The 24,182-nt window shown below is 42.9% G+C and overlaps 1 protein-coding gene across 4 annotated transcripts in view; it reads right to left on the reverse strand.

Moving 5' to 3' along the window:
- Nucleotides 1-24,182, reverse strand: part of LOC112267210 (kinase suppressor of Ras 1-like) — a 57,834-nt gene that overhangs the window by 20,752 nt on the left and 12,900 nt on the right. For 2 of the 4 annotated variants that reach the window (XM_042297519.1, XM_042297520.1), the window contains exon 2: nt 16,377-16,517. In XM_042297519.1, the coding sequence (XP_042153453.1) occupies nt 16,377-16,517 (141 nt within the window). Of the gene's footprint in view, nt 1-4,336; nt 4,488-9,716; nt 9,835-16,376; nt 16,518-24,182 lie in introns of those variants that run through there. The other 2 variants (XM_042297523.1, XM_042297522.1) reach the window with 2 other exon arrangements.

The following is a 24,182-nucleotide window of genomic DNA, read 5'->3' on the forward strand; positions in this document are numbered from 1 at the left end:
CTGCACTGAGGCTAGGAAACACTGTCACCACCAATAAATCCACGATAATCAAGAATGTCAATAGGCATTTTTCTACGGCTGGCCATGATTTCCACCTGGCTACCCCTACCCCGGCCAACAGCCCTGCACCCCCCACAGCAACTTGCCCAAGCCTCCCCCTGCTTCTCCTTCACCCAAATCCAGATAGCTGATGTTCTGAAAGAGCTTCAAAATCTGGATACCTACAAATCAGCTGTGCTAGACAATCTGGACCCTCTCTTTCTAAAATGATCCGCTAAAATTGTTGCAACCTCCATTACTGGATTGGATAGCTGCTGCAGTCATACCCCTCTTCAAAGGGGGAGACACTCTAGACCCAAACAGTTATAGACCTATACCCATCCTGCCCTGCCCTTCTAAAGTCTTCCAAAGCCAAGTTAACAAACAGATCACCGACCATTTCGAATCCCACTGTACCTTCTCCGCTATGCAATCTGGTTTCCGAGCTGGTCATGGGTGTACCTCAGCCACGCTCAAGGTCCGAAACAATATCATAACCACCAAAGATAAAATACAGACTGGCATGTATTGTTCGAGCTAAAGCTGGCGGTGTCCGAGCTAAAAGGAGAAGACCGCTATCCGTGGCTAACAAAGACTAGTAGCTAGTTAGCTGGCTAGCTCCTGATGGAGGTTCCAGTTATAAGGAATAAAAATAGCAGATCCGTACCACATTGGGTGAGGTGGGTTGCAGGAAAGTATATTTAGTTCGCAGATAGAAAGTGAGATTAAAATGTATACGAGAAAAAGCAGGGGAAAAAACTGCTATTTACACGGAATAAGACACGGGATGAGACAAAGACGAACACACGAACGACTGCTACGCCATCTTGGAACTACACTTTAACCTCCCTAATCTTACTACATTTGCATACACTGTACATTGATTTTTCTATTGTGTTATTGACTGTACAATTGCTTATTCCATGTGTTTTTTTAATAAAAAAATTTATTTCACCTTTCACCAACTGGCCTACCTGGTTAAATAAAGGTTGTGGACAGGTGTCTTTTATACTGATAACAAGTTCAAACAGTTGCTATTAATACAGGTAACGAGTGGAGGACAGAGGAGCCTCTTAAAGAAGAAGTTACAGGTCTGTGAGAGCCAGAAATCTTTCTTGTTTGTTGGTGACCAAATACTTATTTTCCACCATAATTTGCAAATAAATTCATTAAAAATCACTACAATGTGATTTTCTGGATTTTTTTGTTTCATTTTGTCTGTCATAGTTAGTGTACCTATGATGAAAATTACAGGCCTCTCTCCTCTTTTTAAGTGGGAGAACTTGCACAATTGGTGACTGACTAAATACTTTTTTGCCCCACTGTATATTTAAAGATAGTGTAGCGTTGTGAGTGTGTGTGTGCATGCACACGTGGCAGAAATAGGTAATCAATTCAACAGCTTGTATCTTAAGTGCTATAGAACTTAATCCATTTTATGTACAGATTATTAACGACAAGGTAATTGTGTAAGGGACATGGTTGGGACCAGAGGCCTAGATAAGTGCCCACTTATTCCAGTAGTAACAAAGTGAGGGTGGAGTGGGTGGAAGCAGGCCCGACCAGGGTTACTGTTCTGTATCTGGGCAGATGGATAGAATCCCAGGATACAGAGCCCCTGGCTGGAACCTCCCCATTAAAATCTGATTACTTCTCTGCCTGTCATACATATTTCCTACAGCAGCAGGTATCACTATTGCCTAAGGTATTGCTTCTTCGGTAAGCACTGTGGCACTTAATATGTATTGCGGTGGCAATGGTCTACCATGGAACTCAATCCCTCCATATAATGATTTGTTTCTCCAGGGAGTCACTTTCTTCTTATCAGCAGACAGACTTATTTCCCACAACAAAAGACAAGCTGAGCTGGAAATTCACCAGGAAGCAAGGTGTCTAATGGGGATATGGTTTTGTTTGAAAGTACCTTTAGACTCTTTATCTTGGGACTATATGACACAATCTCAACCAACTGCACTGTCATGCCAGCCAGAGACTAGAGTCAGTACAACCTTTCCACCTATTCACTCATCTGTTGAATGCACACACACACACACACACACACACACACACACACACACACACACACACACACACACACACACACACACACACACACACACACACAATGAAAACAGAGCACACACAGCAGGTGTGTGTGTGAGAGAGAGTGTGTGGGGCAGGCTAAAACTTCAAACTGAAAGTGTATGAAAAGGCTGGGTGTCAGCCTGTCTGGGCATGTCATGACTGGCTGTGTTTGGTTTTGACGTAACCTAATAATGACAGAACGAATGACTGACAACACACAACCAGAGAGAGATTTCCAAAAACAGCTCAACTAAACAGTCCCTTAACCACAAACAGACGCATGACCACGCACACCATGAACACACACAAACCACTTATCTCATCCCTGTCCCACCTGCACGCATTAAACCTCTAAAAGTCTAAGCCTTTACTATTATAGCCCATAGAAACGCATTGAATAACACATTCATAAATGGCAGAAAATAAATCATAAGGAATAAGGTTTTGAAGTCGTATATCTTGGAGATGTATACGAAAGCTCAGGAAATACTTTAGTTCTTTTGGATACATATTTAACCCCTTATTTTTTGTTGTCACAAAACTACCTCCATAGTTCCATTAATTAGTATGCGTTACCTTCAGACGAGTCCTGTTACACTTGGGGGGTCTTAGAGCAAAATGGAGACCACCTTCGTGTTTGTCATGCCCTGATCTGTTTCACCTGTCTTTGTGATTGTCTCTACCCCCCTCCAGGTGTCTCCCATCTTCCCCATTATCCCCGGTGTACTTATACCTGTGTTCTCTGTTTGTCTGTTGCCAGTTCGTCTTGTTTGTCAAGCTTACCAGCGTGTGTCCTGTCAACTCCTGTTTTTCCCAGCCTCTCTTTTTCTCACCCTCCTGGTTTTGACCCTTGCCTGTCCCGTGTCTGTACCCGCCTACCCTGACCACTCTGCCTGCCCCTGAGCCTGCCTGCCGACCGGTACCCTTGCCCCATCTCTGGATTATTGACCTCTGCCTGCCTTGACCGGTCTCTTGTCTGCCCCTTGGACTATTAAACCATTATTTATTCAACATGTCTGCATCTGGGTCTTACCTTGATTCCTGATAGTGTTCGTAAGAGTCTCATATTTCCATACAGTGTAAGCCAAACCGTTCGGACGCTACAGACGTTTTGTTAGAAGACCAATTTTGGAGATGTCTCATGGTCTGACAAACACAGCTGTAGCTCGGCCACCTTCCACCGCAGATGCGAAAGGCCAACATAGGTGGATCAGGCATATTGAGACGCAGTCCATTAAAAAAAACAATATCGCTAGCTTAAATTGATGGATTTTGATGGGGATTATTTTATTTTGTTACTTAGATTGACACAATCTAAGGGTTGTGGGTCAATCAATAGACTCTTAAGGATTTAATAACACCCAGGACAAGCCCCCTTCTATAAATCATCAAACAAACACACTCATCCAGACACCCAGAACATACACGTGAGCCAGGAGGTGAACACATTAATCGGCCAAGCTACTGGAATACATATAGAAACTTATGGAGGTGTAGTGAGATACCCAATGGGCTGGACGATTCTCTTCTCATCCCTCATCTTGAAAAATCGTACAATAAAAACTTGGAAATCAATCCACCAATCATTACCACAAGGTAAAAATCAAAGGATTTATTATTGAAATAGCATGGGTGACTGCGAAAAACAAATGGAATCAATTTAAGGCCAAGTGGCAAACAATAACGCAGGCACTGAGTGTGTGAGAAGGTGGGTCTGAGCAGAGGAGATGAAGTCATCGCTTGTGTGCGTCTGTAAGTTGTTGTTTGTATGTATAAGTTTGTATCTGGAGTGAAATGAAATACTATAAACAAAGAAAAAGAAACTTAGTAAGGGACACACATGAACACACACACACACAGACACAGACACGCACAAACACACACAGACGGAAGCATACTAAAACCTGTTAACATCAACAAACTAAACTAAACAACCGCCTCTTATATCCCCACATTAAAAGAGGCCAGATTAAACAACATTAATCTTCACTGTGCAACTAAATCCCATATATTGTGTACTAAAACAGTATTATCAGTTAATAATTTAGCGTACGCTGAGCTACAGTCTATCAGCACTGCGGAAACAAGTCACTCTCTAGTAAAAAACTTGCAGCTAACAGGAAACAAGGAAACACCTGGTAAAATCAGCCATGTTGCTGTACAAAAGGCTTTCCTTCAGTAGATTGTTCTAAAACTTTCCTATAGTACGTACCATGTGCTCCTTATGGACCCTGTTGTGTTGTAGCCTCTTCTCTAATGTCCCAGTGATATCCCTAGTGCTCCAAACCGCTGTCAAAAACACTGTGAGAACTCAACTTCTCTCCAGTCTCTCACACTCCCTGTTTTTTCTATCTCGCTCCCTCCCTCAGTCCCTCCACTCCCTTCCCTCCCTCCTTCTCTGTCTCTCTCTCTTTTATTTCCAAGCAGGCTCTGCCAGATAGCCAGACTGTCTGTCTTCCTGCTTCTGGCATGCCAAAGCGGTGCATCAGCAACTGGTGATGGTAAACTCAGTTGATCACCCCTGACCTCTCTTCCCCCCTCTCCATGCTGCCCTGGGCATACATACACAACAATGTCACAGGGAAGCCATACAGAGTAGCCCAACACAACAGCAACCCGCCAAATACAGGGGCCCAAGTAACCCCACAAAGCAACCGCAGTAGAATAGGAGACTGCTAGAAACAGTAGTAGTAGAGAATCTCAACAGATAGGCAGTCTGTGCAGAATGCAGCCAGTGACCTCAAGTCTAACAGCCATAGAGACTACTTTATGTGGTTGATTCATATATCTCTTTCTCAGTCTCTGATGGCTCAGGATGTCCTTCCTGCAGACAGGACCCTGAAGACGAGGAGAGACCCATAACTAATCAGTGCTTTGCCACCCAATCTCAGAAGTCTGCCTCCACTTCCTCTGAAAACTAGCATTTTTCCACAGGCCATCGTCCTGGACGCTCTAGATAAGACAAAGGCTGGCCATAAGACCAGATAACAGAGGATAGTGAGAAGGGAGGATGGAGGAGGAGAGGGGGAGGGTGGGAGGGGGATATATCTTCCACAAGGGCACAGGAAACAGAGGATTTGTTGAGGTACTGAGATTACACTAACTAACCCCTGGTTCTTAATACATGTGTTGATTCAGTCTGGTCCCAAATGACACCAAATCATCCTTAACACATATTGACATTTCCCATTAGTTGAAGGTGTACACAAGAATGTCCCAAGTCTTTAAGTAGCTATATACAAGTAAATGAGTAAATATTTATAAAAATGGTTGATTATTTGATAGGAACGAAAAGTGAAGATATGCTAACTTAACACAGCTCTTTTCCCCTGGTTATCACTGCTTCTTCACAAAACTGTCCAGTCATGCAAATGTGGTAGAGAGGCACGTCTGATCTGGGCTCTGCCCTGAGGGCCATTCCTCACCTCTTCCTGTGGAAACAGTGGCCCTCTCTCTAATATCTCCCAGGGTTTACAATGGCTGAGGGCTGGGAGAAGAGCGTTCATTATTAGGCATCTTTTATAGCCTAGTCTGAGATCTGTTTGCGCTGTCTTCCTAACTCCTATGGTCATTGTTACCGCCAGGACTTGGCAAGACAGCACAAACCGATATCGGGACCAGGCTAGCTCTTTTAGCACATCGGATCCCAAATGTACCCAACAACAGAGACTGTCAGCCGACTGGTGACATCTTTTGTGTGATGAGGCATACATTCCTGCACTGTGAGTCATATAGTGAATGGAGAGGAGCCCTGGCTAAATGAATGGCCATTTTTGTCAGGACACTTTCATAGGGAGGGGAAAACGTTATGGAGTGAATTGACAATCCCATCCTATGAGCTGTGGTAGCATGGTCCACACAGATGCTAAAGTAGAGAATGGCTTGTAGTCTAACCTATTCATTTAAAACAGCGCAACAGATTTACAGGAAAAGTCTAAACATTCTTGTTCTGCAAGGACATTTTATTTTATTTTATTTTTTCACCTTTATTTCACCAGGAAGGGCTCATTGAGATTTGAAATCTCTTTTTCAAGAGCGTCCTGGCCAAGATAGGCAGCACCAAGTCATTACACAATTACAAACAGACAACATGAAAAACTACAAGTAATCTAGTAAAAACCATAGAATTCACAAGAGTATAACAAAATCATAAAACAGCAAATTAAAAACATTGATATGTCAGGGAATCAGCCTCAAAATCCTTCATCAGTGATTTAAAAACACCAATTTAAACACCAGTTTAAACAGATTTTGTAAGGCGTTCCAAGCTGATGGCGCAGAGTACATAAAAGCCCCTTTACCAAATTCAGTTCGGACATTTGGAACAGTTAGCAGGATATAGTCCTGTGAACGAAGAGTACTCACCACATTTCTGAACAATAAAAATGGCCAAATAAAATGGTAGTAAACCCAAAATGGATTTGTAAATAAAGGTATGCCAGTGAGACTACAAATGCAGTGGTGCATTTGCATTCATGGACTCAACAGAACAATGTTGATAAAACAATGTTGTCAATCAATTGCAATCCATTACAATTTACATGCACCTGCTTTCTTGCTGTGAGTGGAGAATAATGTTATTTTCAATTAGACGCAACATTAGCCTACCTCAGTGATTTGACCATACTATCTACTGGTTTGACCCTACTATCTACTGGTTTGACCCTACTGTCTCCTGTTTTGACTGTACTGGTTTGACTCTACTTTCTCCTGGTTTGACTCTACTATCTACTGGTTTGAGCCTACTATCTCCTGGTTTGACCCTACTATCTCCTGGTTTGACTCTACTATCTCCTGGTTTGACCCTACTATCTCCTGGTTTGACTCTACTCTACTATCTCCTGGTTTGACTCTACTATCTCCTGGTTTGACTCTACTATCTCCTGGTTTGACTCTACTATCTCCTGGTTTGACCCTACTATCTCCTGGTTTGACTCTACTATCTCCTGGTTTGACTCTACTATCTCCTGGTTTGACCTGACTATCTCCTGGTTTGACCCTACTATCTCCTGGTTTGACCCTACTATCTCCTGGTTTGACCCTACTATCTCCTGGTTTGACTCTACTATTTCCTGGTTCGACTCTACTATCTCCTGGTTCGACTCTACTATCTCCTGGTTCGACTCTACCATCTCCTGGTTCGACTCTACTATCTCCTGGTTCGACCCTACTATCTCCTGGTTTGACTCTACTATCTCCTGGTTTGACCCTACTATCTCCTGGTTTGACTCTACTATCTCCTGGTTTGACTCTACTATCTCCTGGTTTGACCCTACTATCTCCTGGTTTGACTCTACTATCTACTGGTTTGACTCTACTATCTCCTGGTTTGACCCTACTATCTCCTGGTTTGACTCTGCTATCTACTGGTTTGACTCTACCATCTCCTGGTTTGACCCTACTATCTCCTGGTTTGACTCTACTATCTCTGGTTTGACTGGTTTGACCCTACTATCTCCTGGTTTGACCCTACTATCTCCTGGTTTGACTCTACTATCTCCTGGTTTGACCCTACTATCTCCTGGTTTGACTCTACTATCTCCTGGTTTGACCCTACTATTTCCTGGTTCGACTCTAATATCTCCTGTTTCGACTCTACTATCTCCTGGTTTGACTCTACTATCTCCTGGTTTGACTCTACCATCTCCTGGTTTGACTCTACTATCTCCTGGTTTGACTCTACTATCTCATTGTTTGGCCCTACTACAGTGCATTCAGAAAGTATTCAGACCTCTTCAATCCTAAAATAGATTTTAATGATGATAATGATAATGACAAAGCGAAAAATTAAAAAAATAAACTGAAACGCCTTATTTACATAAGTATTCTGAGATTCAAATTTGAGCTCAGGTGGATCCTGTTTCCATTGATCATCCTTGAGATGTTTCTACAACTTGATTGGAGTCCTCCTGTGGTAAATTAAATTAATTGGACATGATTTGGAAAGGCACACACTTGTCTATATAAGGTCCCACAGTTGACAGTGCACGTCAGAGCAAAAACCAAGCCATGAGGTCGAAGGAATTGTCTGTAGAGCTCAGAGACAGGATTGTGTCGAGGCACAGATCTGGGGAAGGGTACCAAACATTTCTGCAGTATTGAAGGTCCCCAAGAACACAGTGGTCTCCATCATTCTTAAATGTAAGATGTTTGGAACCACCAAGACTCTTCCTAGAGCTGGCCGCCCGGCCCAACTGGGTAATCGGGAGAGAAGGGCCTTGGTCGGGGAGGTGAACAGGAACCCGATGGTCACTCTAACAGAGCTCGCGAGTTCCTATGTGGAGATGGGAGAATCTTCCAGAAGGACAACCACCTCAGCAGCATTCCACCAATCAGGCCTTTATTGTAGAGTGACCAGACGGAAGCCACTCTCAAGTAAAAGGCACATGACAGACCGTTTGGAGTTTGCAAAAGGCACCTAAAGGACACTGTCATCTCCTGGTTTGACATTACTATCTCCTGGTTTGACACTATTATCTCCTTGGTTGACTCTACTATCTCCTGGTTTGACACTATTATCTCCTAGTTTGACTCGACTATCTCCTAGTTTGACTCGACTATCTCCTGGTTTGACACTGTTATCTCCTGGTTTGGCACTATTATCTCCTGGTTTGACTCGACTATCTCCTGGTTTGACACTACTATCTCCTGGTTTGACACTTATCTCCTGGTTTGAAAATACCTCCTCTGTCTCTCTTTCCCTGTAAGTCCACCTGTTGAATCCACTGCTAAGGTCCTGAAGTTCAGCCACTTAAGTTCCTGTGTTGTAGTCTGTAGCGACAATCCTACACTGTCCAGTGCTACGTGTCTGTGTGAGTGAGAGTGCTCAGGTCCATGCATGTGTGAGAGAGTGCCTACATCCATGCGTGTGTGTGAGAGAGTGCTTACGTCCATGCATGTGAGTGTGTGTGTGTGTGTGTGTGGTATGTGGGGAGGCAGGACCGTGTGTATAAATAGCGTGGCAGGCAGGGACAGAGGGGGGAGCAGCTGACTGTGCACATTCTGGGTCCTCCATGCAGAGCTAGAGCCAGGCAGAGCCAGATTTGGTGAGTGTTCATCATCAGCGAGAGAGAGGGGAATGTACTGTAGCTGGTGTGGGGCCCTGAAAACACTACAACCTATCCACTAACTCTATACCACACTATGTCTTTAATTCTATCTCTTTCCTGGGGCTCACTCTTTCTTTCTGTGTCACTATTTAAATGTATTTCTTTCACTAGCCTTAATCTTCAACGTAATCTTAGCCTTTCTGTAGGATTCTGCAGAATCTCTCATATTGCAGTCTTAAAAACTTCTTAGGGTTAGGCGTCCTGTCAGCAGGGCACCTGTCGACAACTTCCGGTGAAATTGGAGGGAGTGCAATTCAAATGAATAATCATAAAAATTATGGATCTTAGACATTTAGGTACATACAAGTGTCTTATATCGGTTAAAAGCTTAAATTCTTGTTCATATAACATTGTCCGATTTACAATAGGCTTTACAGCGAAAGCATGCCATGCGATTGTTTGAGGACGGCGCCCCACATCAACATATTTTTCCACCGGCACAGGCTTCATATAATCACAAATAGCGATTAAATATTCACTTACTTTTTGAAAATCTTCCTCTGAATTGCAATCCAAAGGGTGAAAAAATATGAAATTACCAATGTCATCACATTAAATGTTTTGTTGAAATGACGTGGAAATAATGCTGATTCAACCACTTTTTGCCCAGTGGGCTGTATTTGCAAAGAGGGCTTGGTAGAGAGGAGCAGGTTAAACTGGTCTGTGATAGACACAGATTAGTGACAACACGTGGGGCCAGGACACGTATATAACAAAACAGAATCCTCCTGTTCTGTTTTTGACAGTTGCCAACTCCTGAATAGCATGATCTGCATAAACCTGCTGGGTGTGCATTATACATGCATACATGTTCTGTCATTTTGGTTCATGGCTGGAGGCCAGGGACAGTAGCAGGAACATGGATTGGATCACGTGAAGAGTTGACTACAGACCAATAGGGTTTGGGGGTGAGTCGTTTTCAGAACCCAAAGTGTACAATGACAGTACTAAATGCAGGTCCTGGAGAGAAGAAATTGATGGTAAAAAGTGATCGCTCATTTTCCATTGGCAGAACAAATAGTCTCTATAAAAACACCAGATTAAATGTTTTTGTGTCTGTACTAGTCCTGACAAAATAGTGTCAGAAACTCTCCCCGTGAAGCTGCTACTGCCAACTGGAAGGGTGGAGACAGAGCAGAACTACAAAAGCCTGCTTTCAGCTTCCAACAAAGGCCTTAATTGCTATGAAATATGCCCTATCATAAGCATGTTACCGTCCAAAAGAAACAAAGACCCAAATCCAATCTGACACAGATAAAGGGAGATGGTACTGCTAGTTCACTAATGATGCTTACGTTGCATTGCGGGAGTTAACCATGTTTTGTATCGTAAGAGTTAACGATGTTCTGCATTGGAGGAGTTAACCATGTTCTTTATTGGAGTTAACCATGTTCTTCAACAATGTTTAAAGTAAAAAGGCTCACAAGCTGCTCCTATTGTGGAAACTTTCATTGGATATTGATGGGAAACCACACCTGTCCTGAAATTATAGTAAGCAATGTGCAGGAACGTCTTCTCTTGAATAACAAACTGGTATGCCATGTTAATTTAGTTTGATTTATTTAACCTTTATTTAACTAGGCAAGTCGTTTAAGAACAAATTCTTATTTACAATGATGGCCTTGTTCAGGGGCAGTACGACAGATGTTTACCATGTCAGCTCGGGGATTCGAGCTAGCAACCATTTGGTTACTGGCCCAACGCTCTAACCACTAGGCTACCTGCCGCCCCAAAATGATGTCCCCATCAGCTTAGGGCAAAATGGACCTGGTCCAGAGTACATGGAATCTGAGGAGTCCAACATGATTGCCCTCTCTAAGTCGGATGCAAACTAACCAAACTAACCTGGTTACTTGAACCTTTCAGAGGGGATTGAACAGGGATCTCATTACATAGTCGTTCAGTTGCTTTCTCTTTCTTCACAAACCCACAGACACACACAAACACACAGTCACACACACACACACACGTGCACGCTCTGACAAACACACACACACACACACACAAAATCCACATTCTTACAGTATGTCCAACTGAAACGCTTCTAGACCTATAAATATCAAATTCAGTGTCAAGTAATAAATTGGCCTCTTAAGAACCAGAATTGAAAATGGCCTTTATTCAAGAAAATAAATGATGGCGTATTACCGTTCCCCTTTGTTCTTGTGGTCTGGAGAATACATTTTGTAATCAATGCAGGAGAGTGGCTCCACACATTCACGACCATCCCTTCACCCCACCAACCCTACTCACTCTCCCCTTAACCGGGCAAGACCCAGTGATGTACTGGGCCGTATGCACTACCCTCTATAGCGCCTTTCAAAGCACTTCATGGTTACTGACGTGAGTGCTATGGGGCAGTAGTCATTTAGGCAGGTTACCTTCACATTCTTGGGGACTATGGTGGTCTGCTTGAAACATGTAGGTATTACAGACTCGGTCAGGGAGAGGTTGAAAATGTCAGTGAAGACACTTGCCAGCTGGTCAGCGCATGCTCTGAGTATACGTCCTAGTAATCCATCTGGCCACAGGGCCTTGTGAATGTTGATCTGTTTAAAGGTCTTGCTCACATTGGCTACGGAGAGTGTGATCACACAGTCATCCGGAACAGCTGGTGCTCTCATGCATGCTTCAGTGTTGCTTGCCTTGAAGCAAGCATAAAAGACATTTAGCCCATCTGGTAGGCTTGCGTCACTGGGCAGCTCACGGATGGGTTTCTCATTGTAGTCCGTAATAGTTTGCAAGCCCTGTCACATCTGATGAGCGTCAGAGCCTGTGTAGTACGATTCAATCTTAGTCCTGTATTGACACTGCCTGTTTGTTGATTCGTCTGAGGGCATAGCAAGATATCTTATAACCGTCCGGATTAGTGTCCCACTCCTTGAAAGCAGCAGCTCTAGCCTTTAGCTCGTTCTGGATGTTGCCTGTAATCCATGGCTTTTGGTTGGGATATGTGCGTACGGTCGCTGTAGGGATGACGTCGTCGATGCACTTATTGATGAAGCCGGTGACGGAGATGGTATACTCCTCAATGCCATTGGATGAGTCCCGGAACATATTCCAGTCTGTTCTAGCAAAACAGTACTGTAGCGTAGCATCCACATCATCAGACATCATCCGTATTGAGCGAGTCACTGGTACTTCCTGCTTAAGTTTTAGCTTGTAAGTAGCAATCAAGAGGATATAATTATGGTCAGATTTGCCAAATGGAGGACGAGGGAGAGTTTTGTATGTGTCTTTGTGTGTGGAGTAAAGGTGGTCTAGAGTTGTTTTCAACTGGTTGCACATGTGACATGCTGGTAGAAATGAGGTAAAACGGATTTAAGTTTGCCTGCATTAAAATCCCCAGACACTAGGAGTGCCGCTTATGGATGAGTATTTTCTTATTTGCTTATGGCCTTATACAGCTCGTTGAGTGTGGTCTTAGTGCCAGCATCAGTTTGTGGTGGTAAATAAACAGCTATGAAAAATATAGATAACTCTCTTGGTAGGTAGTGTGGTCCACAGCTTATCATGAGGTACTCTACCTCAGGTGAGCAATACCTCAAGACTTCATTAATTGTGGACCGGATGTATCAATGTGAAGCATCCGCTTAGCGTTTCCACTCACTACCAAATATGGTAGAGAGAGGAAGCCCACTGGCTGGCAGTGGGAGAAGATGGAACGAGATGGATTTTACACACACACAGAGGCTTTCCATAAACAAAATATGCCTATGTATGCAAGAACACGCCAATAGAATCTCTCTAGCTCGTGCTTGGCTCTGCCTACTTCCTTGCTTGTTCTGCCCACTATGACTAATTTGTTCCCATTGTAAACGACAGGCTGTGGTCTATCTTGGTTTAGTTATGAAAATCTTTGACAAAGCTAGGCCTCTCTTCATTCTCATTGGCGAACACTGAACTCTAGTTATGGGTTATACGTTAGACTCTCCTATACCACTTTGCCCAACATGTCATGTTATACCCCAGAGGTTGTAAGTAAACCCTTTTTAAGGTGATAACTTGTATCGTTATTATAGGATTGTGAAACCCATAGCCGAATGGCTTCAGACTAAGCATTTCTCACTGGAATTGGCTGCTTACTGTAATGTCTGCTTCCAACTCACAACCTCAAACAAACGCGTAGATCCCCTGAACGCAGCTCACTCTCCAGATCCCTATCACCTGAATTCTGATCACCTATTCACACACCTGTATGTCATTATCACACACAATTTAGTTCAGTTCTTTGTAAGGTATTGTTTGTATTGTGGCTTTCGGAGCTCTGGTTTTCCCGTGATTGTCTCCTCCTGTGTATGATCATTTTTTGCCTACCTCACTAACAACGCCTTTTGCCTATTCCCTGCCTGTACTTTAGCCTATCGGATTTCCTGTTATCAATCTATTGCCTGATCTCCCGGACTATATTACTAGCCTTTTCCCTGCCTGTACTGTTGCCCTTTTGGACCCCCTGTGTATGACCTTCTGCCTGCCCCTGGACCCAGCTACCTGCCTCCTCCTGTGTATGACCTTCTGCCTGCCCCTGGACCCAGCTACCTACCTCCTCCTGTGTATGACCTTCTGCCTGCCCCTGGACCCAGCTACCTGCCTCCTCCTGTGTATGACCTTCTGCCTGCCCTGGACCCAGCTACCTGCCTCCTCCTGTGTATGATTTTCTGCCTGCCCCTGGACCCAGCTACCTGCCTCCTCCTGTGGTCCTTTAAAATAAACACCTGCTGCGCCCTGCGTTTGAAACGAGCTCTCTGTTCATTACACAAATATTGAACATAGCTTAGATTAGGGTATTTAATTCCTTTCAGACTCTCGAGTAGAGAGCGCAGGTATAAAATAATGACAGGCAGACTAACTAGATCACCAATTCAACACATAACTGCAGCAGTTATCTCGCTAGCTAACTATAGCTAACTAAGCATTCATTTTGTTGTTGCATTTCCACCTGCACTGTAGAGCTTTCGATAGCTAAGTAATGGTAGGCCTAATGCTCTCAAGAGAGTATGTGAGTTTAGGGAGGAGATAATTGCTTTTCTCTGCGATTGCCGCCACAACAAACCCAACACATACTAGTGAAAATGCTTGATGAGGAGTTTGCAGCTGAGGTTTGTTTTTGAGTGACATTTTAAAATCACTTGAATGGACTTAATTTTGGACTACAGAGGAGGGATAAAACAGTTATTGGCATGCTTGAAAAATGTATTGCTTTTCAAAATAAATGTGTTATTTTCTCCTCTGATATGAGCCCACAAACAAAATCATCAATTTTCCTACAGTGAGTAACTATATCCAGTCATCATCAGTACAGATGTCAGAGTTTTTAGTTAAACTGAAAGATAACTTTGAAACAAGACTTGATGAGTTCAGTCTCCCCACAAAGGTGATTCAGTTTTTTAGGGACTTATTACATACTGATGCAGAGCGGAGACTTCTCTGCAATAGCTAAACAAGTGCCGACTTCACATGATGTGGGTCCCCTCTCCCTAAAGTTCATAGACATGCAAGCATCTTATCTGAGGCAAGCACATCAATCTATGGGCTGTGCAAAGTTTTGGACTGAGCATATTATTGCAGAAAAATTCCCAAACATACAGGATTAAATATTTTGTTTAATCTAAAATACAACAATATATAAACAATTCAACGAATGAATAATATGTGTGTAGATTGTGTGTGATAGAGTGCACATGTTTAACTAAACTTGTGGGGACCAAAGGTCCCCATAGAATAGTAAACTAATAGATATTTGACCAATTGGGGACATTTTGCAAAGTTTTAGGTATGATACAAAGGTTTGTATCATAGGCATGTATGTATAATACATGTATAATGCGTGTATGTTTAATACTCAAATAATGCTTGCAAACTACGTTGCTTTTCACTTAGGTCTGTTTAATGTTGTTACAGTTTGCCTACTAGTCTACACAGCTAGCCTATTGTAGCCAACCTAGCCAGCTAGCCTATTGTAGCCAACCTAGCCAGCTAGCCTATTGTAGGCAACTTAGCCAGCTAGCCTACTGTAGGTAACCTAGCCAGCTAGCCTATTGTAGGCAACCTAGCCAGCTAGCCTATTGTAGGCAACCTAGCCAGCTAGCCTACTGTAGGCAACCTAGCCTGCTAGCCTATTGTAGACAACCTAGCCAGCTAGCCTATTGTAGGCAACCTAGCCAGCTAGCCTATTGTAGACAACCTAGCCAGCTAGCCTATTGTAGACAACCTAGTCAGCTAGCCTATTGTAGACAACCTAGCCAGCTAGCCTATTGTAGGCAACATAGCCAGCTAGCCTATTGTAGACAACCTAGCCAGCTAGCCTATTGTAGGCAACCTAGCCAGCTAGCCTATTGCTGGCAACCTAGCCAGCTAGCCTATTGTAGGCAACCTAGCCAGCTAGCCTATTGTAGGCAACATAGCCAGCTAGCCTATTGTAGACAACCTAGCCAGCTTGTGTTATGCTAACACATGTATTACAACGTGTTTGCTGTTTTAATGGCAAAACATTGCCGATTGGTGTTTATTTATCAATGGCAGTTTTGCAAATCTATCTGATATTATTTGATTGTTCATACAATGCATTTAGCTAGTGTTTATTTTGACTATGTAATATAGACCTAATAATTAATATAATATGTGTGTCTGAAAGGATTTGATTGGTAAGCATATTTTTCATAGGGAACCCTTCTGGTCAGGTATAATATATATTTTATTAATGTACTTTTATGGATAATTGACATGCATTTTAAAAAATCTACACAAATATGCTAATATGCTAATGTTATGCAAATGCATTAGGAGCCTCATTAAATATGTACACTGCAGTACCAAAACCCAGGTACAGGGGCGCTCTCTGGATACACACTCACATACACTGTGACTGAAAAAAAAAACACCTTCTGGGGACTGAACCCAAAAAATGATATATTCATACTAGACATATTAGCATGCAATTTTCTATCAGTTACAATGGTCTGCCTGAACATGAACATGATTTTGTCCCCAGTTTGTCAAGACGTCCACACACGGAAGGCGTGCAAACAGTTCAATGTCCCCATAGGGTCAGCAAAACAAGAACACACACGCAGACGCACACACACACACACACACACACACACACACACACACACACACACACACAGTGTGAACAAATAGTACCTGTATGAGTTCAGGTCTGAGGTTGATGGTGCAGAGCCAGTCTCCCAGTCGAGGGTAGCTGGCCAGGGCCTGGGTCCTCTGTCTCTCAGGCACTCTCTGCTTACACTGCAGCTGCTTACAGATGTACTTAGTCAGTTTCACCTGGAGGGGGTGACAACACAAATACAAGTGCGTTAAGACGCCGCTTGATCTGAGCTCCAAAAATATTTTTGGGGAAAATTTCATGAAGAAAGTTCCGAAAATAACTGAAACACAGATGATGCTAAGCAAAAGCATTATCTGATTGTTGTTATAACAAAGTAGAACAAATTGAGTGGATAATGAAACTTGCAGCACAACAAACAGTTGATCCTTTGCAAGCACAGTGTGTGGGAGTTTCATTTCATTTTAACAAAGGAGACTGACGACAAACTGACAACTGCGGGTGTGAAACCCACTGATGTTTGAGAACAAACTGAACTGCATGTTGTTTCTTTCTTGTTATTTTCAGCATGAGGTCTGGTGTTCTATGCAAAATACCAGTGAGAAGCGAGACTTGAGCTCAGGCTGAGGAAATCCCCCTGTCGACTAAGAGTTAGAGTGGGCCGCAGTGAAGTGAGAGAAGAGAGAGAGGACAGAGAAATATATACAGTGGGGGAAAAAAGTATTTAGTCAGCCACCAATTGTGCAATTTTCATCATAGGTACACAGACAAAATGAGAAAAAAAATCCAGAAAATAACATTGTAGGATTTTTAATGAATTTATTTGCAAATTATGGTGGAGAATAAGTATTTGGTCACCTACAAACAAGCAAGATTTCTGGCTCTCACAGACCTGTAACTTCTTCTTTAAGAGGCTCCTCTGTCCTCCACTCGTTACCTGTATTAATGGCACCTGTTTGAACTTGTTATCAATATAAAAGACACCTGTCCACAACCTCAAACAGTCACACTCCAAACTCCACTATGGCCAAGACCAAAGAGCTGTCAAAGGACACCAGAAACAAAATTGTAGACCTGCACCAGGCTGGGAAGACTGAATCTGCAATAGGTAAGCAGCTTGGTTTGAAGAAATCAACTGTGGGAGCAATTATTAGGAAATGGAAGACATACAAGACCACTGATAATCTCCCTCGATCTGGGGCTCCACGCAAGATCTCACCCCGTGGGGTCAAAATGATCACAAGAACGGTGAGCAAAAATCCCAGAACCACACGGGGGGACCTAGTGAATGACCTGCAGAGAGCTGGGACCAAAGTAACAAATCCTACCATCAGTAACACACTACGCCACCAGGGACTCAAATCCTGCAGTGCCAGACGTGTCCCCCAGCTTAAGCCAGTACATGTCCAGGCCCGTCTGAAGTTTGCTAGAGAGCATTTGGATGATCCAGAAGAAGATTGGGAGAATGTCATATGGTCAGATGAAACCAAAATAGAACTTTTTGGTAAAAACTCAACAACAACAAAAAAATACCAGTAACAGTGTGTGAAAACCTTGTGAAAACGTTTGACCTCTGTCATTGCCAACAAAGGGTATATAACAAAGTATTGAGATAAACTTTTGTTATTGACCAAATACTTATTTTCCACCATAATTGCAAATAAATTCATTAAAAATCCTACAATGTGATTTTCTGGATTTTTTTTTTCTAATTTTGTCTGTCATAGTTGAAGTGTACCTATGATGACAATTACAGGCCTCTCTCGTCTTTTTAAGTGGGAGAACTTGCACAATTGGTGGCTGACTAAATACTTTTTTGCCCCACTGTATACTGAGTGCACAACATATTAAGAACACCTGCTCTTTCCATGACAGACTGACCAGGTGAATCCAGGTGAAAGCTATGATCCTTTATTGATATCGCTTGTTAAATCCACTTCAATCAGTGTAGATGATGGGTAAAGACAGGTTAAAGAAGGATTTTTAAGCCTTGATACATTTGAGACATAGATTGTGTATGTGTGCCATTCAGAGGGTGAATGGGCAAGGCAAGATATCTGGTAGTACCTGGTAGTGGGTGCCAGGTGTAGGGCTGTTACCGTGACCGTATTACCACCACACCGGCAGTTACGAGTCATGATGGCAGTCAAATTCCACGTGATCGTTTTTTCATGGTAAAATCTAAGCAAACACTTCATGAGAGCCCATGAGCTCATGTTGAGCAACATTTCTATAGGTTATGCAATTGTGTGAGAAAACAGAGTGATGGCCTCTATTAAAAAGAGGAGTATCCTATCAGTATCCCACTATATTTATTGATCAACTTTCCTAATATTAAGCACATTGCTTCACTTTAAAACAGGAGTATAGCCTACCTGGCTGGCATGAAAAGGAACCACGGGAACAGTGTCCCCCATTCGCTATTTAAGTGCATAGATTACATTTATTACAGACTAAATCAAAACTAATTTCACACATATATTATTTAGTATATGTAAAGACAAGATTACATCAATAAGAGTTGTTATTAGCCTATTACTTGTGAATTATATATTATCACTTGTCATGATGCCCAGCATGTGTGCAGTAAGGCAAGAAATGTATGCCTTTTTTCTCCGACTTTCCCAAATCATAGTCACACACCTCATGTATCCTAGACCACAGGCCTATATGTTTTGATAATGTTTGTATCTCAACTAAAGTGGCCAAATAACCTAAAAGTAAGCACATTAATCAGCTTTACAATGTGTTTAAAACCTAACTGGCATACATATGCAGCATGTGAGTTTGGGGAAGACCATTTTCACCATAAAAATGCACCTTTTTAATAAAAGCATTACATGCATAATCGCATTTGCGGTCCTTTTGAGAATGGTGTTTTCCCGCTAATGGAACATTCGCGCTTATAGCCTACTGCCATGTGCGCATTGCTGCGCTTATAATGTGAAGAAATAGCCTAATAGTTTACCAACATTTTAAGCTAAATGTTCTGATCTGTTGTGTCAGCCTCAATGCTTAAAAAGTTAGTTTTGATGCTAGTTGTATTCATTTGCGATCTTTCCTAAACCACAACTGTCCCAGACTATGTTTGGAATATTTCTTTCTCTCACAGAATAGGTCAACTTTTGTACTATAGTAGATTGACATAGGCTAGTGCTTTTGCTGTTCGTTAAGCCTACTCATCTTGTTCACAGACGAAAAGTAAATGAGGACAGTTCTTCCAATATCTTCAATATTCACTTCAGAATTGGATAAGGACTCGCACAGTTGCATCCCCGATGTGTCTGTCTTCAATTGTAGTTTGTGAGAAAGACCCAATCACGTGACGGAGAGCCATTTGAGTGAAATGGGCTTTGGAGTATGCAGCCTGGAGAAGGGAATTATCATGATTATATTCAGCCCAAGGGCACAATGGCCACTGGCCGCAAAACACATGGATTTTTTTATGCGGCATTACGACCACACAAAGGGGATGCCGCTGGGAAATTTGAGACATTATCAAATGCTTGTCAAATTGTGAATGAGAGACTGATGAAGTGTGTGCAGCCTCACAAAAAACCTGTTTCTTTGTTAACTGCGCAACACAGAATAGCAAAATGTGCGCACTCCCTCAAATTATTTTGAGAAAATATCCTTTCTATTTCATTCAGCTATGTTCAATTGTATTCTTCATACTATAAAATAATATAATATAATGCCACAGAATTGTCTGCTAAATGAACTAGTGTAAATGTGTTTATGTTAATTAACAATCAATTAACAGTTATTTGCTTGACAATCACCGGCTGACGACATTTCATGACCGCCACAGCCCTAGCCAGGCGCATCAGGTTTGAACTGCAACGCTGCTGGGTTTTTCACAGGGGGGTGCAACTCAATATTAGGAAGGTGTTCTTAATGTTTTGTACACTCAGGCCTAAAAAGTAACAACTTTGTCTCAGAAGCACCTCAGTGTTATAAGCTCTCAAGAACATGAATGGAGAAGGTTGATAAAGGAGAGAAAATGTCTCTGTAGAATATTGATATGCACTCCTACCTCCTAAACAGAGAAGGTGGAGATGGAGTGGCCAGTTCCAGTTCATCCTTGACTGACTGGGTATTTAACAGTTCTCCCCTCAGAACAGCAAACAGCAAATAGTCCTCATTACATACAAACTCAGAGGAACACCGAGCTGCCTTTCTCATTCCGGCGTCGGCTTGTGCCACTGCCATGACAACCGAGCACCATGGAAACCCTGCTGCCACAGACAGCGGAACCCGTTTATGTAAAAAATGTGATTATGGGAGATGCTGGGCTGGGGTCACAGAGAGGACTAGAGAGATCAGTTAGAGCAGGGATGGGCAAATTTGATGGGATTAGGGGCCACAGAAAATCTGAATTTATTATGAGGGATGCAGTGGGGGGATCAATCCGGGGGCATCAAAAGGGGGGGCCAGTTGCCCATCCTTGAGTTAGATTATAGCAGAGTCAAGTTGTCCACCTTACCTTCGGACACCAGATCCCAGAAAGCAAGCTTTTACCTGGCAACCAGTGGACTGAACTGGTCTCACATATACTGTACCTCTTATCCTTCTGTCCAGCCACAAGCATTACTTCTAGTCTTATCCCTCTGTCCAGCCACAAGCATTACTTCTAGTCTTATCCCTCTGTCCAGCCACAAGCATTACTTCTAGTCTTATCCCTCTGTCCAGCCACAAGCATTACTTCTAGTCTTATCCTTCTGTCCAGCCACAAGCATTATTTCTAGTCTTATCCCTCTGTCCAGCCACACGCATTACTTCTAGTCTTATCCCTCTGTCCAGCTACAAGCATTACTTCTAGTCTTATCCTTCTGTCCAGCCACAAGCATTTCTTCTAGTCTTATCCCTCTGTCCAGCCAGAAGCATTACTTCTAGTCTTATCCCTCTGTCCAGCCACAAGCATTACTTCTAGTCTTATCCTTCTGTCCAGCCACAAGCATTACTTCTAGTCTTATCCCTCTGTCCAGCCACAAGCATTACTTCTAGTCTTATCCTTCTGTCCAGCCACAAGCATTACTTCTAGTCTTATCCCTCTGTCCAGCCACAAGCATTACTTCTAGTCTTATCCTTCTGTCCAGCTACAAGCATTACTTCTAGTCTTATCCCTCTGTCCAACCACAAGCATTATTTCTAGTCTTATCCCTCTGTCCAGCTACAAGCATTACTTCTAGTCTTATCCCTCTGTCCAGCCACAAGCATTATTTCTAGTCTTATCCCTCTGTCCAGCCACAAGCATTACTTCTAGTCTTATCCTTCTGTCCAGCCAAAAGCATTACTTCTAGTCTTATCCTTCTGTCCAGCCACAAGCATTATTTCTAGTCTTATCCCTCTGTCCAGCCACAAGCATTACTTCTAGTCTTATCCTTCTGTCCAGCCAAAAGCATTACTTCTAGGCTTATCCTTCTGTCAAGCCACAAGCATTACTTCTAGTCTTATCCCTCTGTCCAGCCACAAGCATTACTTCTAGTCTTATCCCTCTGTCCAGCCACAAGCATTACTTCTAGCCTTATCCCTCTGTCCAGCCACAAGCATTACTTCTAGCCTTATCCCTCTGTCCAGCCACAAGCATTACTTCTAGTCTTATCCCTCTGTCCAGCTACATGCATTACTTCTAGTCTTATCCCTCTGTCCAGCCACAAGCATTACTTCTAGCCTTATCCCTCTGTCCAGCCACAAGCATTACTTCTAGCCTTATCCCTCTGTCCAGCCACAATCATTACTTCTAGCATTATCCCTCTGTCCAGCCACAAGCATTACTTCTAGTCTTATCCCTCTGTCAAGCCACAAGCATTACTTCTAGTCTTATCCCTCTGTCCAGCTACAAGCATTACTTCTAGTCTTATCCTTCTGTCCAGCCACAAGCATTTCTTCTAGTCTTATCCCTCTGTCCAGCCAGAAGCATTACTTCTAGTCTTATCCCTCTGTCCAGCCACAAGCATTACTTCTAGTCTTATCCTTCTGTCCAGCCACAAGCATTACTTCTAGTCTTATCCCTCTGTCCAGCCACAAGCATTACTTCTAGTCTTATCCTTCTGTCCAGCCACAAGCATTACTTCTAGTCTTATCCCTCTGTCCAGCCACAAGCATTACTTCTAGTCTTATCCTTCTGTCCAGCTACAAGCATTACTTCTAGTCTTATCCCTCTGTCCAACCACAAGCATTATTTCTAGTCTTATCCCTCTGTCCAGCTACAAGCATTACTTCTAGTCTTATCCCTCTGTCCAGCCACAAGCATTATTTCTAGTCTTATCCCTCTGTCCAGCCACAAGCATTACTTCTAGTCTTATCCTTCTGTCCAGCCAAAAGCATTACTTCTAGTCTTATCCTTCTGTCCAGCCACAAGCATTATTTCTAGTCTTATCCCTCTGTCCAGCCACAAGCATTACTTCTAGTCTTATCCTTCTGTCCAGCCAAAAGCATTACTTCTAGGCTTATCCTTCTGTCCAGCCACAAGCATTACTTCTAGTCTTATCCCTCTGTCCAGCCACAAGCATTACTTCTAGTCTTATCCCTCTGTCCAGCCACAAGCATTACTTCTAGCCTTATCCCTCTGTCCAGCCACAAGCATTACTTCTAGCCTTATCCCTCTGTCCAGCCACAAGCATTACTTCTAGTCTTATCCCTGTCCAGCTACATGCATTACTTCTAGTCTTATCCCTCTGTCCAGCCACAAGCATTACTTCTAGCCTTATCCCTCTGTCCAGCCACAAGCATTACTTCTAGCCTTATCCCTCTGTCCAGCCACAATCATTACTTCTAGCATTATCCCTCTGTCCAGCCACAAGCATTACTTCTAGTCTTATCCCTCTGTCAAGCCACAAGCATTACTTCTAGTCTTATCCCTCTGTCAAGCCACAAGCATTACTTCTAGTCTTATCCCTCTGTCCAGCCACAAGCATTACTTCTAGTCTTATCCCTCTGTAAAGCCACAAGCATTACTTCTAGTCTTATCCCTATGTCCAGCTACAAGCATTACTTCTAGTCTTATCCCTCTGTCCAGCCACAAGCATTATTTCTAGTCTTATCCCTCTGTCCAGCCACAAGCATTACTTCTAGCCTTATCCCTCTGTCCAGCCACAAGCATTACTTCTAGCCTTATCCCTCTGTCCAGCCACAAGCATTACTTCTAGTCTTATCCCTCTGTCCAGCTACATGCATTACTTCTAGTCTTATCCCTCTGTCCAGCCACAAGCATTACTTCTAGCCTTATCCCTCTGTCCAGCCACAAGCATTACTTCTAGCCTTATCCCTCTGTCCAGCCACAATCATTACTTCTAGCATTATCCCTCTGTCCAGCCACAAGCATTACTTCTAGTCTTATCCCTCTGTCAAGCCACAAGCATTACTTCTAGTCTTATCCCTCTGTCAAGCCACAAGCATTACTACTAGTCTTATCCCTCTGTCCAGCCACAAGCATTACTACTAGTCTTATCCCTCTGTCCAGCCACAAGCATTACTTCTAGTCTTATCCCTCTGTCAAGCCACAAGCATTACTTCTAGTCTTATCCCTCTGTCCAGCCACAAGCATTACTTCTAGTCTTATCCCTCTGTCCAGCCAGAAGTATTACTTCTGAAACTAATACGTCTGCAGAATTTCAGTCAGTGTTTTAAGTATTTTGTTTTTTAAAAGCTGGATGTTTAGCTTACCAAAAAGCTGGGGCTGAAGGTGAGTGAGTTAAGAGGGTAGGCAACTGTAAATAGGTTTAAGTTCATGTTTAGACTCCCATTTTTAGTCACTGATGGTCCTGGTAGGTTTTAGAGAGCCTGGCCTAGTGGAACAGCATTAAAGTTTCATTAGCACTAGACCAGTCTGACGGAGGCTGTCTCTGAATGACCTCCTGTCACTTTCCCTATCAGAGAAT

The sequence above is a fragment of the Oncorhynchus tshawytscha genome, linkage group LG14 (genome assembly GCF_018296145.1).
Source record: "Oncorhynchus tshawytscha isolate Ot180627B linkage group LG14, Otsh_v2.0, whole genome shotgun sequence".
Classification (NCBI taxonomy): Eukaryota; Metazoa; Chordata; class Actinopteri; order Salmoniformes; family Salmonidae; genus Oncorhynchus; species Oncorhynchus tshawytscha.